Raw genomic sequence first — 16,422 nt, 5'->3', positions numbered from 1 at the left:
TTCACTTCCATGTGCTTTTTTGGAGATTTTGGAAGCTCACCGTTCAAAGTATTCTCCCTGTGTAAATATAAAGAATGAAGGAGTATCGCTAGCTGATGGTGATGTTAATACACTAGTGAGATATACAGATTTATTGATCGTTAGAAACAATTTTTCACCATCACTATACCTAACCGAAGGATTGTCTCCTATGCTAGTTGAAAGCCGAAAGAACTCGAAGCTTCCGATGAAGGATTGGATCACTTATTTTCTTTAGGTAAATTACTTTACCGAGTTATTATAACATCTTGATCATTTAACTTAGAAATTTGATGAAATTATAATTACTTCATTTTCGCCTTGCATCATATGTATCAGAGGATTCTTCAACTAATTCGAATATCGAATAACAAACGTCAACTTGCCTACTCAGATGCCTAAGAATACACTTTCTGGCCAAAGACCTAACTAATCGTATCTTTTCAGCTCGAAACAGAAATAACATGTAATAAAAAATGAATGCACTCAATAGAATAATTTTACAGTACACATTGTGTTATTTATTTCGCTTTTTTTAATCACAACTGAATGATTTTTCTTTTGAACAATAATCACTAACTTACAGATAGAAATGGAACAGAAGTTGCTAATGCTGCATTGTTGCAATGACCGTATCGGCTGGTAAAAATAAGATTAGGATCTTCGGAAGTACACATCCTAGGCATCTCTGTCGCAGGTATAAACATTTTCACTGAAGATATTCGCTTTCTACGCTTGTGTACGAAAATGTTCCACTATTATCTATGGATAAACAAAATGGCCGAAAGTTAGAAGAACATCGAAAAACTTGTTGAAGGGAATTATTAATATCTATAATCATTTCACCAACTTTGGCGTTTGAAAAACGTAGAAAAGTCAGTTCCACGAAAATACAAAGTGGCAAGTTATGTTGACCCTTCCCTACTCTGACTCATGTAATTAACAAAAACATACTCACTGGTACATTGCAGCGGCAATACATTCTTTCTCAGAGATTCCTGCATCGATCTCCATTCATCGTCCCCGAAACTTTTCAAATTCTCCGGCATGATCAGAATCTTCTTTGCCACACCACTGTTTGGATGATAGGTTTTCTGATGTACAACCACATTGGTGGGATCGCGACTCCGATAGAAGCAAAGGTTGCATTGAAATCCGCAAGCGGCGTGCTCGGAGTCAATGTGAGTGAGCAGGACAATGTTGTTGGGAGCTATCAGATCACAGTAGGCACACTCTAGCCAGCATTTACGGGTAGCATGTGTTGCCAGTGAGGAATACATAGCCTCATGCAGCGACATATGTTGTTCCATGAAGAATCGGTTGTTGGTAGTGAAAGCGCACGTGCGAGCCATGCACTTGTACAAACACAGCAAACTAGTCTCCTCGAGCATACTGAGGCAGTGCTCTTGATTCTTCGTAGTTATCATATTGGTCCAGGGCTTCAAACGCGCCGAATTCAATATCAGGCCAGCCATGGACACGTTATTACCACCACCACTGCTTGATTGAACAGATGCAAGAGGAGGCGGTACATTGGGAATCATCGTTGCCGCGGGTGGTGGATTCGCTATTATTGGTCTTATTTGAGCAGGAATTGTGTGTGTTGGAGTCATCATAGGACTGTTGTTACCCATTGGCACAGGAGATATCGTTGCTGCCGATTGAATTATTAGCGGACTCTGTCCGAAACAAAATGAGGACGATACTGGAGTTATGGACGTAGAAGGTGGTAGTAGTGGTGCCAATGGCGGAGGAACATTAGAGTCTACTGCAGACAGTGTATCTCCCGGCATTTTGCGTATACGAAGAGTACTTGGTGCAGTGGAAATTGCAGATATTTCAAGTGTGGGCGTTTTTCTCCTAGCATGAACGTCTAACAAATGTTGCAATTCGTTCGCTATCAAGCAGTTCTCCATTATCATAATTTGTGACTGACATGGATGACAATACCCATCCCATGTCACACTTTCGTGCTTTTTCGAAACATGATTTTTAAAATCATCAATTTTTTTCGTAACAAGCCTGCATCCAGGCATGAGACAGAGGTATAATATTTCCGATTTTTGCTCCACAAAAGCGACATGTTCGATGCGTGTGCTGTCCAAGACGAGCTCGACGAAGTCTAATCCCTCTCCATCTACTTCTTGTTGTGATCGATGATCCCGGTAACCGTCATCTTTTTTCTCACTTTTTATTACTACGGTTTTCACTTCAATTTTATCCTTTTCCTCTCCCTTTTTTTCTTCCGTTTCCTTTTCCATTTTTTCTTCCTTTTCCTTTTTATTTTTCTCTTCCTTCTCCTGTTTGATATTCAATGGGAGTGGGAATTTCTCTTTCTTGCGATTGTCGTCATCATCTCCACCGGACCCTGATCCTCCTCCTCCTGTGCCAGAATTGACAGCTCCGCCTACAGAAGGTAGCGTGCCACTATTAGTTCCGCTAGTCGACGCTCTTGAGTTTCCACCGTTTGTCGCCCCATCTTTAGCTCCATTGTCGTTCGAATTTCCATCGGTTTTCTGTTCTCCATCACACAAACTCTCCGGTGCCTCATCGGTGTCGAACATGTCGAAGTCAGTTGTTTTATCACTGGCATCCGAATCATACTCCATCTCTTTGTCTTCTCGCTTGACAAAGCACCTCTCCGCATCAAATCCGCCTTGAATCGATTGTATCTGCATCACTGGTATGATAGACTGTGCCTCGGCTGCATCGTCTTCCGTCGGGACAGGTGACATTGGCGATTCATAGAAACCGGAGCTCGAGCTAATTTGATCGCCTTGCAGTTCTTGTTCAAATTTGATCGAAAACGGTTTGTGACTGAGTTGGCTGCACACACCAGCAGGGCCAATATGGATCGAATCGAGTCTATAATCTCTCCGTCGCGAAACAGATGACTGTTGTTGTTCAGCTTCAGATTCCTGCATTTCTTCATCTTCCGTGAACGGCTGATTGACGATGTCGCACGGTTCGAGTGGCTCTGCCTTTGGGAGTAGTGGAATACTAACCGTAGGAACATGCGAAGCGCTTGAATCTTTCATCTCTTGATCCTCGTCGATTATTGGTTTTGTGTCAATCTTATAATTGACTATGCTGAATCGAATGCAGCCGACATCCGCAGATGGATGTTCCCTTTTCAAGTGCCGCTCCATATTAACCCGCCGAACTTGAATGTAATTACATGCATTACAAATGAAACCGTACAAATGATTGTCTTCGAATTCGATGTTGTTATACACGGCAAGCGACGGTTTCAGGCAGGACTTCTCGTGGAAAAAGGAGCTATCCAGTTCCTCTGCTTGAGACATAACCGGGCAGCTCGTACATCGATAGCGATATTCACCTGTGTGGGAAGCTAAATGTTTGCACCACTCGGAACGCGTCAATTCTTTAGAAGCCAGACAGAAAAAGCATTTGAAATTAATGCTCTCATTGCCACTTTCCTCGTTCGCAAGAGTTCCATTGGTGAGGAAGGGATCGGCTCGAATGATTTCTGCCATTTTGGGTGAAACGCGACTGACAAAGACTTCATACTGCTTGTGATCATACACATAGTGGTTGACAATCGCCGAGCCGTTGAATGAGCAGAGAGCACAGTTACTAGCATAGTTGCTGTTGAAATGCACCGTCTTTTTGTCATTGTAAACGAATGTAGCTTCCTTCTGTTTCTGTTTTCCTTTGGTCGGTGGAGACTTTGCTATCGTTAGCAATGAATCTTCTTCTACTGCAGTCTTTGGAAGTTTTTCAGGAGAACTATACATTATTTCCTCATCTGAATCCGAACTCGAATCTTGCAAACGAGCTTGCTTCGTGGCTGGTTTGGAATGGGTCTGAGTACCACTTGTGCCTCTTCGTCTTGTGTGCGATATTTCGCCGCCCTTTCCTATCCATTCAAAGTTCAATAATCCGATCACCTCGCGGCTTCCGCTAGATGAATGCTTCGTGGTTTTAGCCTTTCCTTTCTTGGCGTTATCTTTCTTGGACGCATCGTCTTCAGACGAAGACTCATCCGTTTTGGTACGAATGCGTTTAAACTTCTTAGCTTTCTTCTCCTGGACACATTTGTTCTCAGACGTTTGCTGTTTTTCCGATTCGTCATCGGAATGCTTGCTCATTACGTCTAAAATTTGTTTGACCTTACTCTCGTCGGCTATTCCCTTTAGTAAACTCAACAAATTCTTGTCGAGTGGAGAACCATCGGCATTCCGTTCATCTGTCTTCGTTTGATCGACTGGAGTTTTACTTTGTTCGTTCTTTTCTGACACTTCTTTTTTCTTATTCTCAACAACGGGTTCAGTAACCTTCTGGACCACAGGCTTAGACTTTTGTTTGTCTGTTTTCTCAGCGTCGGGTGTAGAGTTGATGTTTTGTGAACTTTTCTCTGCTGTATCCGCACTTTTCTCAACATTTGTGGTAGTTTTCACGGAACATGAAATCTTCTTCACATTTTCTTTGCTCCCTAGAGGTATGAGATCATCCTTAGAAAATACTGGATTGATTGTTTTCTCAGGCCGAATGACGGGTTTTGCAGCCGCTTTACGAGCGGCCGGTTTTGTGTTGGCAAGGGGTGCAGCCGGTGACACAAATCTCGCTCTAACAGCCGGCGGATTATTCGGCCTTGTCGGTGAAACATTCGGTCTTGTCGGTGGAACTGGAGCGGGAACCGCAAACTGATAAGCAGCTGCGGCTGGTCTGTTAGGAGGAACCTGAAAATGATGCCTTGGAACCTGCTGATGATGATGATGACCCTCGTATGGTAATCGATTCTGCCCGGTGTACATATATCGGTTATAATGTGCGTGATGAGTACGCGGATCTCTATTGTTGTCATACAATGGTTTTGCTGGAGGTAATTGATGACGTCGTTGGAACAGTGGTCGCTGATGATCCTCTGATGTTGAAGGAGGAATTGGAAATGGTTTCTTAAATTGCTCATTCCCGCTAGGCTTTATATCGCAAGTCGGCCGCTTCTTTGTTTTATATCTTAGCGCGAATCTTTCCGGTTCATGTGTCGATTTTTTCGTCGATGAAACCGACTTTGTCACAGTCTTTGTTTCGTTTTTTACTGCGCTCAGAGGTTCCAATCGAGTCGGTGTTCGCCATGGTATCTGTGGCTTTTGCTTCAATTTGGCTTCCTCAGAAATTACTTCTCGTAGCAGAATCGATCGCTTCTGCTTTCCATCAACTTCCTCTGTAGTTATCACAGATTTTGTCGGTGATTCGATAGCCTTTGTTGGGGATGAAATAGAACATACTTCGAGGGATGGAGTAATTTTTTGCACATCAGTCTCCGATGAAATTGGTTTGACAGTATCTGATGCCTTAGATTCAACAGTGGTGGACTGTGAAGAACTGCAATCCGTGGAAGAATCTACGCTACTGTCCGATCGTTCCACTGGCTCTGATTTTATTTTAACTTTGTTGACTAAAATCTGAATACTTTCAATAAACTTTCGAAGCGTGTCTGACTTCAATCTGAAAAAAAGACAAAAGAAAACATTCGGTTATTCATCATTGACTAAATTATTCATAATGTGAGTTTACCTCTTGTTCCGATCGCTGATCAGCCCTTCAAACTTAGAATACTGTGTTTTCAGAAGTTTTTTGTGATCTTCATTGCCTGAGAACTTATCCAAGAGATCTCGAGCAACTTCCAACTGCTCGTGAGCCTTCTCGCGAAGCTCTTTGTTGATTCTCTCGCGTTCCGCTAGCTCTGTCATTATCTGTAAAGGTAATATAGAAACGAGAATTTAGTTTTGTAAATCAATACTCTTGTGAAATTGAGAGAGCTAATTGAGCGGTTTTTCCACTAGAATGGAATTAATCTCCTGTATTTCTCGGTCAATTGGTGAAAAACAGACTCATAATTAGGTAGGGGAAAAAATTTCTGTCAAACATGTTCCTTCACAACCTTCACAGCGAATCGTTCGTCACTAAATTGTATTTTTGTGTCTATATTTTCTCCTTCTCCACCCTTATATAGCACTTGAACTTTATTAAGATTATGCGTTCGCAAATATCGAAAAATGTACTGCGTCTACTATCGGTGTTCTAATTTTTTTTATCATAGATACCCCGCCTCATACCCATACACATCTTTTAGAGTGTGTAAGGTTTACGATCTTTCCATAACTTTTTTTCTCAATTCTGAAAAATTCCTTTTCATCTTGCTTCACTTCTGTGTACTTCATCTTTGTTACTCAATCCAAGGTTCGTTGTGATACAAACACTTTACAGATATCTTTGAATTCTCTTAAACATGGTTTAAGAAGGCTTCTGGAAGCTGGTTAAACAAATTGTAACCCAACTAAGAATTTTGTTTGCACGTCTGTTTCAAAATCTGCAATCAGAGAGCTACAGCTTGTCTTGTTTCATAGCGTTGCACATCCCCTCCATACACTACCATACTTCTCAAGTATTGTGGTACCATTCATTTTGTTACTTTCTGTGTATTAGAGATAGGAATTTGCGTCACGTAGAGGGGAGGAGGGGGTTCCAAAATCCGAGCGGTGCGTCATTTGTGCACGACGCCTTATTCTTGGTGTTAGCCGATCACAACATAAAATTAATCGCATCATCTTATTCTAGAGGATTTGCATTCGGTTTTTTCCTAATGCGCTGCAGAAATGTTGGGTAATGCACCAAAGAGTGACTGAGTGATGTTGCTGCTGTTGGTTTTCTCTGCTATCCTTACTTTTTTCTGCATCGGTCGGATCATTTCGGCTTCGGTTGTCGTTCGTATCTCGGTTGTCGAATGAAACTGTATGAATATGCGTGAGTCGCGCTGGTCTTATTGAAAAGGCGTTTGATGTTATTTCTTCGTTCGTGATTTTTGATTGGAAGAGCAAAACTACAATCTCTTTTCCGTTGAAGACGGAACATATGTATTGTACGTATTGTATGTTTTATGTTTATGTAATGTATGTATTTTTGACTTAAATGAAATAAATTTAAATTAATTTAATTTTTGATTGAAATGAAATAAAAAAAAAAAGATAAAATGCATTTTGAATGATAAACCATGTTACATATTTGACAAATTTGGAACCGATCTGATTACAAATTGAATCAGATGAATTTGTATTAGAATAAATGATTCCTTATACGACTTTTCGCTTTGTGGCCAAATTTCGTGGAACGTATCTAAGTCGTAAAGCAAGGTATGGGTGTAATTCATAGTTTTCGAATCTTTCGTCAAGAAGCGATTGACTCTGCACAGTATACCAAACTTTCGAGCGACCTTGCGTATTATATCGTTAATGTGCTCGTTTAAATTCAATTTATCACAAAATTGAACAGGATTTCACAAACAACTATGTAATATTCCTTAGACACAAAATACAACGAACTGCAATCTTCGCCATTACAAAAAGCTGTCTGAACAACCTCACCGTCAATTTGAATTATTTTGTCCGCATCAGTACTCAACCGTTTGGTAACAACCATGAATTTTGTCTTGGTAACGTTCAGCTTGAGGAGGCGATCTGGCGTAGTGGTAACATTCATGCCTCTCACGCTAAAGGTCACGAGTTCAATTCTCACTCCCAACATTCTTCCAAAAATGGAAGTAAAAAGTGACGAACCAGCCAAATGAGTTGAAAGTCACTATAATACAGATAAAAAAAAAACGTTCAGCTTAAGACTCCTCCATTTTAATCACAATAAAAACATGTTCAGCTCATAATTCATCTTATTGAAGTACTCGTCGAAACTGTCTGCAACGACAAACAGTACTATAGCGTTGGTATCAATGGTTTCGAAAGCTCGTTGATTTTGAATATATTAAAATAATTAGAATTATTATTTAAAATATACTTAAATATTCACTATATTTACTAATTTACATTAATTATTTAAGTTAATTAATTGAGTAAATTAGTAATTCAAGTAAATATTCAAGATCTACAAAAGCAGCAAGAATTATTTTTCCTTGCCATATTTAGTACTTCCACTTTAAGAACAATAAGTTCAAAGCTTATTCACAGGAGCGATGTTTCCAAAATCCGAATTGTTCTTCCAATAGAATTTCGATTCATTCCACATATGTCAACTGTTCCTTCACAATCGTCTCCTTTTCGTAAAGCGGTAAAATATTTATCCGCCTATGGTCTCCTGGCTTAGTCAATTTCGGTATTCTTGGTATTGGAATTACCACTGTCTTCTTCCATGTCTCCGGAAACATATCATGCTCAAGAGAACTTTACAACTGTTCTACTCTTGCCACATGTCTCACCGAAATCTTAGGGACTATTTACCATTGGGTTAAAGTTCCTTAAAAACAATAAGAGAACCACCGAAACCTTTCAAAACAAAGTAACTTATCCCAACGATTTTTGAAATACTGTAAAATATTTGTGTGTTCAGGTAGAATCGGAATATTTTTTTTTGTTTGTTTTTATTGGAAAAACGTTTGTATTTTATAGTAAATCAACGATCTAAAATAATGTCAATATTAATCAGATCACTACATGAAAGAGACTAACTATTTAAAGTCCGTTATATATAGGGCCTGATTCTCGAATACACTTCACAGTGGAAACGGAATGAAACGTATTCGCGATGACAACGGTACGGTGTCGACATCTGGATACGAGATTAGTTTCCAACTGAACTTATCATCATAATATCAAATTATCTTCAGATGAAATTTTTGTATGAGATTATTATACCACACGAAGAAAACAAAGTTTTCCACTCACATTGAATACCAGTTTGATACGAAGAAGTTAATTTTCATTAATGATATTTTATTTGAAAAGTGCTCATTCTGCCTGAAAACTCATCATTATCTTCGACACTTCACTAACTCGTAAAACGTAGTTCTATGGCGTGCCGTTTATTTCGTTTCCACCGTGAAGTGTATTCGAGAATCAGGCCCATAGTGCCAACTTTTGACAAACAGTTCACTAGAAAAAAATAATCCAACCGCGTATCAAATGATTACTTAAAAACTGATGATACTCACAATTATCATTGAAAAATATAGTAACAAATTCTAATCCTTATTCTTAGCTTTGACTAAAAACTTCACTATTATTTTTAATAATATGATTTGAATAAAAACACTGATTACTTGCTAACAAAAAAAACACAACCAATAAGGTGAACGAATAGGAACGAATGAAGTCCGCGTGCTGCAATGCGCAATCCTAGTAATGAAACGATTGCGCATAAACGGATAAACAAACTGAAAAGTTATTCCTTTTCAGTTTGTTTATCCGTTTAAAAAAAAAGGAACAAACCATGTATCCCCATCTTTCTCAAAGTGTCTACCACTACAGACACTGCATTGAACGTCGATATTGACAAAACTCAGCAATAAATTTCTGTCACACGATCCCAATATGGTATTACTTGTGAACCATTTCTTCTCTTTCGTCAACATGTTTTTATCTATGCTTTTTGTTTATATTTCCGTAAGCGCATGTGTCGTATAACGAAGCCAGTGCTGACTCGATAGCCACACAAAAGCACGCTGTTTTTAGGGTCCCTACATAAAAATTAATAAACGGCATTGTTTATGAACCGATGACATTTTGTTTTGTCAGGAGTTTGTGAGTGAGTGATACAAAAACCAAAACACAGTAAGGCCCTCGGATTCAATTCTTAACAACCATGGTGAAAACACGAGCGAATAAAATAACGCACTGGTAGCGCTATTTGGTGCGGATAAAGTGCGGAACTTTTGCTGATATTAGGCATCGAAATTGAATATGAAGTCTTCTTGATTCAATGGTCATTGTACTCGCACTACTCGACGAATACAACCAGAAAAAATATATAGACCGCGCAACAACTCGAAATGACCACGTTTACGAAGTGGTCATAAAATTCCGTTGAAAAGATTTTTTTTCGAATGAATCACCAACCGACTAATACACATTTTTATAGGATAGTTAGCACAACAAGCTATATTTATAAAGCTATGTATATAAAAACTATAAATAAATTTTGCATTTATTTACTGGTTAGTTGATGGGATTTTGTGGAGAAAATTTATCTAGAAATATAAGAAATTTTAAATCGTTGCAAAAATATGAATGAAATCAAAAATTCTACTATTCTCGTTGTTATGCTATCGATGCGAATATTATCGTTACTTTTTTTTCTCGCTAGTTGACTGCGATCATAAAATGCTAAGACATAAAATGTTGCTACTCGGTACATTACTATATTTCGTCAACACGTGTGCTTTTTGTTCGTATTGCCGTCAGCATATGTGTGCTACATAACGATTTTTAGTGCATACTGAACGATCACAAATGCACTGTATGCACTGGAGGAGCTAACATTTATTCATGGATTGGTCGGGTTGAGTTTCGATATGTTAAAATTTATAAACAGTATGCTCCTGTGGCCGAGTGGTTAGCGTCCCACATTATAATGCCGGGAGTTCGGATTCAATTCCCGTTTTGGCCGGGGGATTTTTCGTCAAAGAAATTTCTTCCGACTTGCACTGTGGTCACGCGTATTCTAGAGCTTTTGCAACTCCAGAATACATTCAAGGCGTATTATTCGGCATAGAAATCTCAACTAAGCGCTACTAATAAAATTGACCCAGGTAATACCTACGTTGAAAAGGCAAAAGTTCTACTGGGAACGTTAGTGCCATCCAGGAAGAAAATGCTCCTGTGGCCGAGTGGTTTGCATTAAACGTTATCATGCCGGAGGTTCCGGTACGGTTTTTCGGCAAAGGAATTTCTTCCGATGTAGTAGCCTGGGCCGGAGTCTGCCATCTAAAAATGTTGTACGTGGTGACACCAGATGATGATGAAGACGATATTATTATTGCAACAAAAGCTGAAGAGCATTGCGAATGGAATTACCAATTGGATATAGATGATGAAGAAGACGCAGAGTTTTAGATCCCAAAAGGCAAGCCATCAGCTGATATTCACTCTCGCTCTTCGAACCAAGATGTTGAGGACATCATTCGAATTCCGGTATCAGTTGATCCTGAAGATGAAAATCTCAACGTATCCGACGAATCTGCTTTGAATGGAGCCGATATTTACGTTAGAGAATAAGTTTGGTCTCTTAATTCTCATTGTGCTTTGCGAAAAATGAATATAACATATTCAGGGAAGGTTATCACCCCGATTCTAAATTTCGATCGACGTGATAAAATTCCATTCTGCATTACGTTCGAGTGGTTTTTGCATTTCATTCGATCTGCTTCTCTTCGAACATTAAATGAGCAAAACGTTCGGAATAAGGAATGCGAAATTATAACTCGAACAAAATGCAAATCTGGCGAAATGCACAATCGGGGTGTATGTTTCCGATTATCATTTTTATGAATTGGTGTCAAAAATTCTCAAAGAAAACTGTTTCACTTTTCTGAAATTCTCGCGTAACTTTTGAAAGGGTCCTATGTAGTGTCTTACAATATCAACAAATATTCACGAGTAACGAATATGATTTTATTTCAGTGAATGACTTTTTTTTCAGCTCGAAACACACTGCCCTCATTATATTGATGACAATAACAAACGAGTTCATTTTGTTCATATCGCTGATGCATGAACAAATTTGCTATAATAAATGAATGCGGCATTGAGTGGGATTCATAACTTCGCTGTTATTTATACTTTGAGTAACGAAAGCAACAAATTGATATTTCTCACATTCGAAACGATATTCGTTCTGGCGTTCTGGCAAAAATAAAATAAAATTAGTCAGGCTGGATCATTTAGAAAACAAAAACGCCAGAGCTCGATGAAACGATCTTTGCAAGAAATCGCGCAGGATTTTGTTTGGCGAGACGGTAACAACGACATTGCGAACGATCCCTAAACACCGTATTGCAATTGAAATCTAGGAGCAATAGACTCGATGGTCAAATGGATTACAACATATCATAATCTTCTTGTTGCCTGCGTTGATTTGGAAGGACTTAAGCATCAGTACAATCCGACCTACATAAAAACCAGCCGCACACAGCTACCTCTGGTTAAAAGTAAACAACAGCTGATATTCATTTGGTTAAAATGAAATTATGTTCTGACATTCTGAATAATCAAGATGAAAATTACATTGGGTGGAAAAATAAACATCAAAACATATTGATCAACAAAAATTCATTTGCTCATATTCACTGGTTGCTTGGATCTGTCATTTTGATTTTCGTTTGGAGTATATAGGTTTTCGATGCAAGCTAGCCCGAAATTATATGCTTTTGAGCTAAACGAAGATGATTTTTTCCAACACTGGTCCTATGTAACATTCACATAAACTCGAGAAAAACGAAGTTGAAGACCGGAACATTATTCCGCGAATTCTTTCAAAAGGAATCGATCTTTATCAATGCATTCATCACTAGCAGTCATTAATAACTCTGAAAATCCAAGCGTAACTGTTGTTCCGTGATTTTAGTTTTAAATTGAAGCCTCCGAGCGAAAAATGTTACATTGGACGCTTTGACTGACCGCGTTTGTACATTGGACAAATTACGTTGCGCGATGATAATTTCAAAATAACTACTGAACAATGATCCAAATACGTGCACTTCGTGCTGAAGGCAGATCTAGAGACGTCGGTGATGCGTTCGATTAATTCAAATAATCGAATATCTGCAATTATAATCGAGTAATTTGGTATCGAATAATAAAAAATCAAAATATGGATACATCGAATAGTTATCACAGTAATCGCGATTAATAGAAAAAGGAACCATTTTCAAGATTAATACATTTTTAGGTCAAGAGTTAGGCTATGATTTTTTTAATTCAACAGCGACCATCCGATAGACAACCGTGATACAAAAAATCATGAAATGGTAAATTTATCAATATACTGAAATATCATGTCATTCAAAAACCGAGATGCTACTCCATGTTTATTTTACAATTATATTTAATGCAACTTTTAAAATTATAATATCATATTTTTTTAAATTATGCAATTTCTGTTCATAATTATTACAAGAAAAAAAAATTCGCTCGATTAATCGAATACTGAAAGACAATTATTTGAATGAATAGAATATTTAAAAATGATCCGACGATTAATCGATAATCGAATAAACGAAAAATTTAGACATCTCTAGGCAGATCTTTACTGTTATCACTCGTTGGATTGCACTTAAAACGATAACAATACCCGAAAGTAACAAAAACTCAAAACGACCGAAGTACGACTTCGTGTTGTTTTGATTGTTTTGTTACTTCGGACGTATAGAGCGTCGATAATACGCTTGTGCGCAAGCTCGCTCGTGATCAGTATATGGTATTTTAGAAAAGTAAATATTCCGGAATCTCAATTCACACTGTTCTATGAATACATATTGCAAACAGTAGTTTGATGGGGATCAAGAACCACCATATACACCACTATTCTTGTTTTTGTTCGCTCGAAAGTTTTGTTCGTATTCGTATTGCTGTTTTCGTTCGAAGCACGAATAATTGTTCGTTCGAACAAATGGTCTAATTCCAGGTTTCGTTCGAATGCGTTAAGGTACGAAAAATGTAATTGCTGACGTCGATTTGGTGTACTTGATTGCAACAAGATTTTTAAGTCCGAAAAAAGTCTCACTCGAAAACGAGAACGTCTTTTTCGAAAATGTTCACAACCATGAACTTTCCTTATGGCGCCCCGCATTTTTTATTTATTGTATCATCTTTTGTTGACAAAAAATCAAATGACCCAGTGGTTTCAATGAAGTCAATACATATGCTCGCAAATGCTCGATGACGTGAATTTTGAAACACTAAAACATATAAAAAAGGCACCCAAAATTGCGATTTGTTTGAACATGCAAATTTTAGAGAATGAATTTTACCAGTGAATGTGACAGAGTACTCTTTCGCAAAATTAGAGGCGAATGGACTGAAAAGTTTAAAGCCACTTTAATCCAAAATCATCATCATCTTTCGCATTGTGGAGGCGATCTGGCGTAGTGGTAACATCCATGCCTCTCACGCTAAAGGTCACGAGTTCAATTCTCACTCCCGACATTCTTCCAAAAATGGAAGTAGAAGTGACGAACCAGCCAAATGAGTTGAAAGTCACTATAATACAGATAAAAAAAAAAAAAAAATCTTTCGCATTGGTGTTCTGATTGGAAAACTCAAAATCTTTTACGGAGATCTTACTTTAAATACATAATGATTAGACACATATTTATCAAGCAGTTTGACTATGTATGAATAATGACGCCACGATTTGAGTATCCGAATATTTGAACTTCGAAGCGCTTGCGTGAGCAGAATCGTTCGCATAGAAGAAACTCGCGTTAAGCGTTCTGTGGAAAACGCATTAGCATAGGGCCTGAACTATATGTGTTATAAATGACACAACAATGGAAGTCTCGTATCAACTGTTTCCACTAATCGGCCTAACGGAATAGTGGAACAAAGGGAATACTCTTACGCCGAAAAGGCAACCTTTTTTAGTTCACCATATTAATCGACAAGATCAACATGTACACGATTTAGCAATTCAACTGTAACAGAGCCGGATTTATTCGTATAACGAGCAGACAAGCGCTCGTCTCGTTTGTTTTCATATTCCAGAAGCCGAGCTCGACCAAAAAGTCATAGGAGGGTTGTGTTCGAGACACGACCGCATAGTTGACGTAGGATTCCGTTAGGCTATCTGTTGTATGCTGATTTTGGATATGTTTGAAGAATAACATTGTTAAACTCTTCGATAATGATTTGGTAGCCCAAAAAAGAGCGGTTTTGTCTGGTTGCTAGGTATTGTTTGTTCACTCCACCAGTGTTCACAACCGACTGATGATAGAAGGATGGTGATTAGTCATTGGGTGACGCTTATCACGAGAGAACACACTCATCAATTTTTCTCACCAGAAAAAAAACCTGTTACTTTATTACAGAGAAAAAATTTTTATATGAAATTTCACGAAGTAACCAATAGAAAAGTTCCAAATTAAAACTTCATTTATATTCTATCAAACATAAGTTCTATTCAGTTCATTGAAACACCATTCTTTAATTTTCTTACTATTCTCCAATATTCTTAAACACTAAAAAACAGGAAGTGGGTTATATCTATGGTATAACCGCAAGGGTGACGTAGGACTCTCGTTGATATAGAGATCATTTGTATGAAGTTGAATCTGAATTCATTCTGAATGAATGAATATTTGGAGAACTTCGAAAACGAGAGCGTTACGTTGGAGGCACAAGGTTTTATGCATCCAATATTGGATACGGAAATATCCTACTGATGGGGAAGAATAATCTTCAGAAGCTATCCTGTTGATTGCGATTGATTGAAAAACCACAAAACCAAATGTATTTGGTCACAGTGTTACATGGATAGAAAACATTCAATTAAACTCTTTCACATGAATATATTTTGAAAATTCCCAAAGGAACTGGCAGATTATTTTCAGTAACGATTAGATATTTCCACATTTTCCTCGATACTGGAAGCCCACCAGTGGTTAATGCCAACTCGATAACCACCTGTTAATAGCACTTGATTGAAACATATTTGGTCACAGTGTAACATAGATAGAAAACATTCAATTAAACTCTTTCACATGAATATATTTTGAAAATTCCCAGAGGAACTGGCAGATTATTTTCAGTAACGATTAGTTATTTCCACATTTTCCTCGATACTGGAAGCCCACCATTGGTTAATGCCAACTCGATAACCACCTGTTAATAGCACTTGATTGAAACATATTTGGTCACAGAGTTACATGGATAGAAAACATTCAATTAAACTCTTTCACATGAATATATTTTGAAAATTCCCAAAGGAACTGGCAGATTATTTTCCAGCAATGATTAGATCTTTCCGGAACTTTCTCGATGCTGAATGGCATCCTAACGAAAAGAGTTCTGCGCGTGTATGTGTTCTCCTTCGCCGTCCACCTCCTCCAGCACGTTAGGCAACGATGTTGTCTTGTCGATGTCCTCACGAAAAATGAATGTGTCTCACCACCAGAATATCGCTTAAGTATGCTTTTTGTGTGTGATTGAATCGAGAGAAGGTGTGGTTTACAATGGCAATTTGGAAGGCAAACTAGAGGGGAATGAACTCTCTGAGCTCGGAACTTTCGGCGACTGAGCAATAATCGATTGCGGGCGCATACAATATTGGATACGGAAATATCCTACTGATGGGGAAGAATAATCTTCTGAAGCTATCCTGTTAATTGCGATTGATTGAAAAACCACAAAACCAAATGTATTTGGTCACAGTGTTACATGGATAGAAAACATTCAATTAAACTCTTTCACATGAATATATTTTGAAAATTCCCAGAGGAACTGGCAGATTATTTTCAGTAACGATTAGTTATTTCCACATTTTCCTCGATACTGGAAGCCCACCATTGGTTAATGCCAACTCGATAACCACCTGTTAATAGCACTTGATTGAAACATATTTGGTCACAGTGTAACATGGATAGAAAACATTCAATTAAAC

The 16,422-nt window shown here is 38.1% G+C and overlaps 1 protein-coding gene across 4 annotated transcripts in view; it reads right to left on the bottom strand.

Annotated features, from left to right (window-relative positions):
• Positions 1–16,422, bottom strand: part of LOC129771950 (uncharacterized) — a 154,571-nt gene that overhangs the window by 31,145 nt on the left and 107,004 nt on the right. For 3 of the 4 annotated variants that reach the window (XM_055776109.1, XM_055776110.1, XM_055776112.1), the window contains 2 exons: positions 5,560–5,738; positions 977–5,490 (listed from right to left, as the gene is read on the bottom strand). In XM_055776109.1, the coding sequence (XP_055632084.1) occupies positions 977–5,490; positions 5,560–5,738 (4,693 nt within the window). Of the gene's footprint in view, positions 1–976; positions 5,491–5,559; positions 5,739–8,980; positions 9,078–16,422 lie in introns of those variants that run through there. The other variant, XM_055776111.1, reaches the window with a different exon arrangement.

Source organism: Toxorhynchites rutilus, chromosome 2, assembly GCF_029784135.1.
Source record: "Toxorhynchites rutilus septentrionalis strain SRP chromosome 2, ASM2978413v1, whole genome shotgun sequence".
NCBI classification, from domain to species: domain Eukaryota; kingdom Metazoa; phylum Arthropoda; class Insecta; order Diptera; family Culicidae; genus Toxorhynchites; species Toxorhynchites rutilus.
The sequence above is the reverse complement of the archived record's forward strand: the minus strand, read 5'-3'. Positions and strand labels throughout refer to the sequence as shown.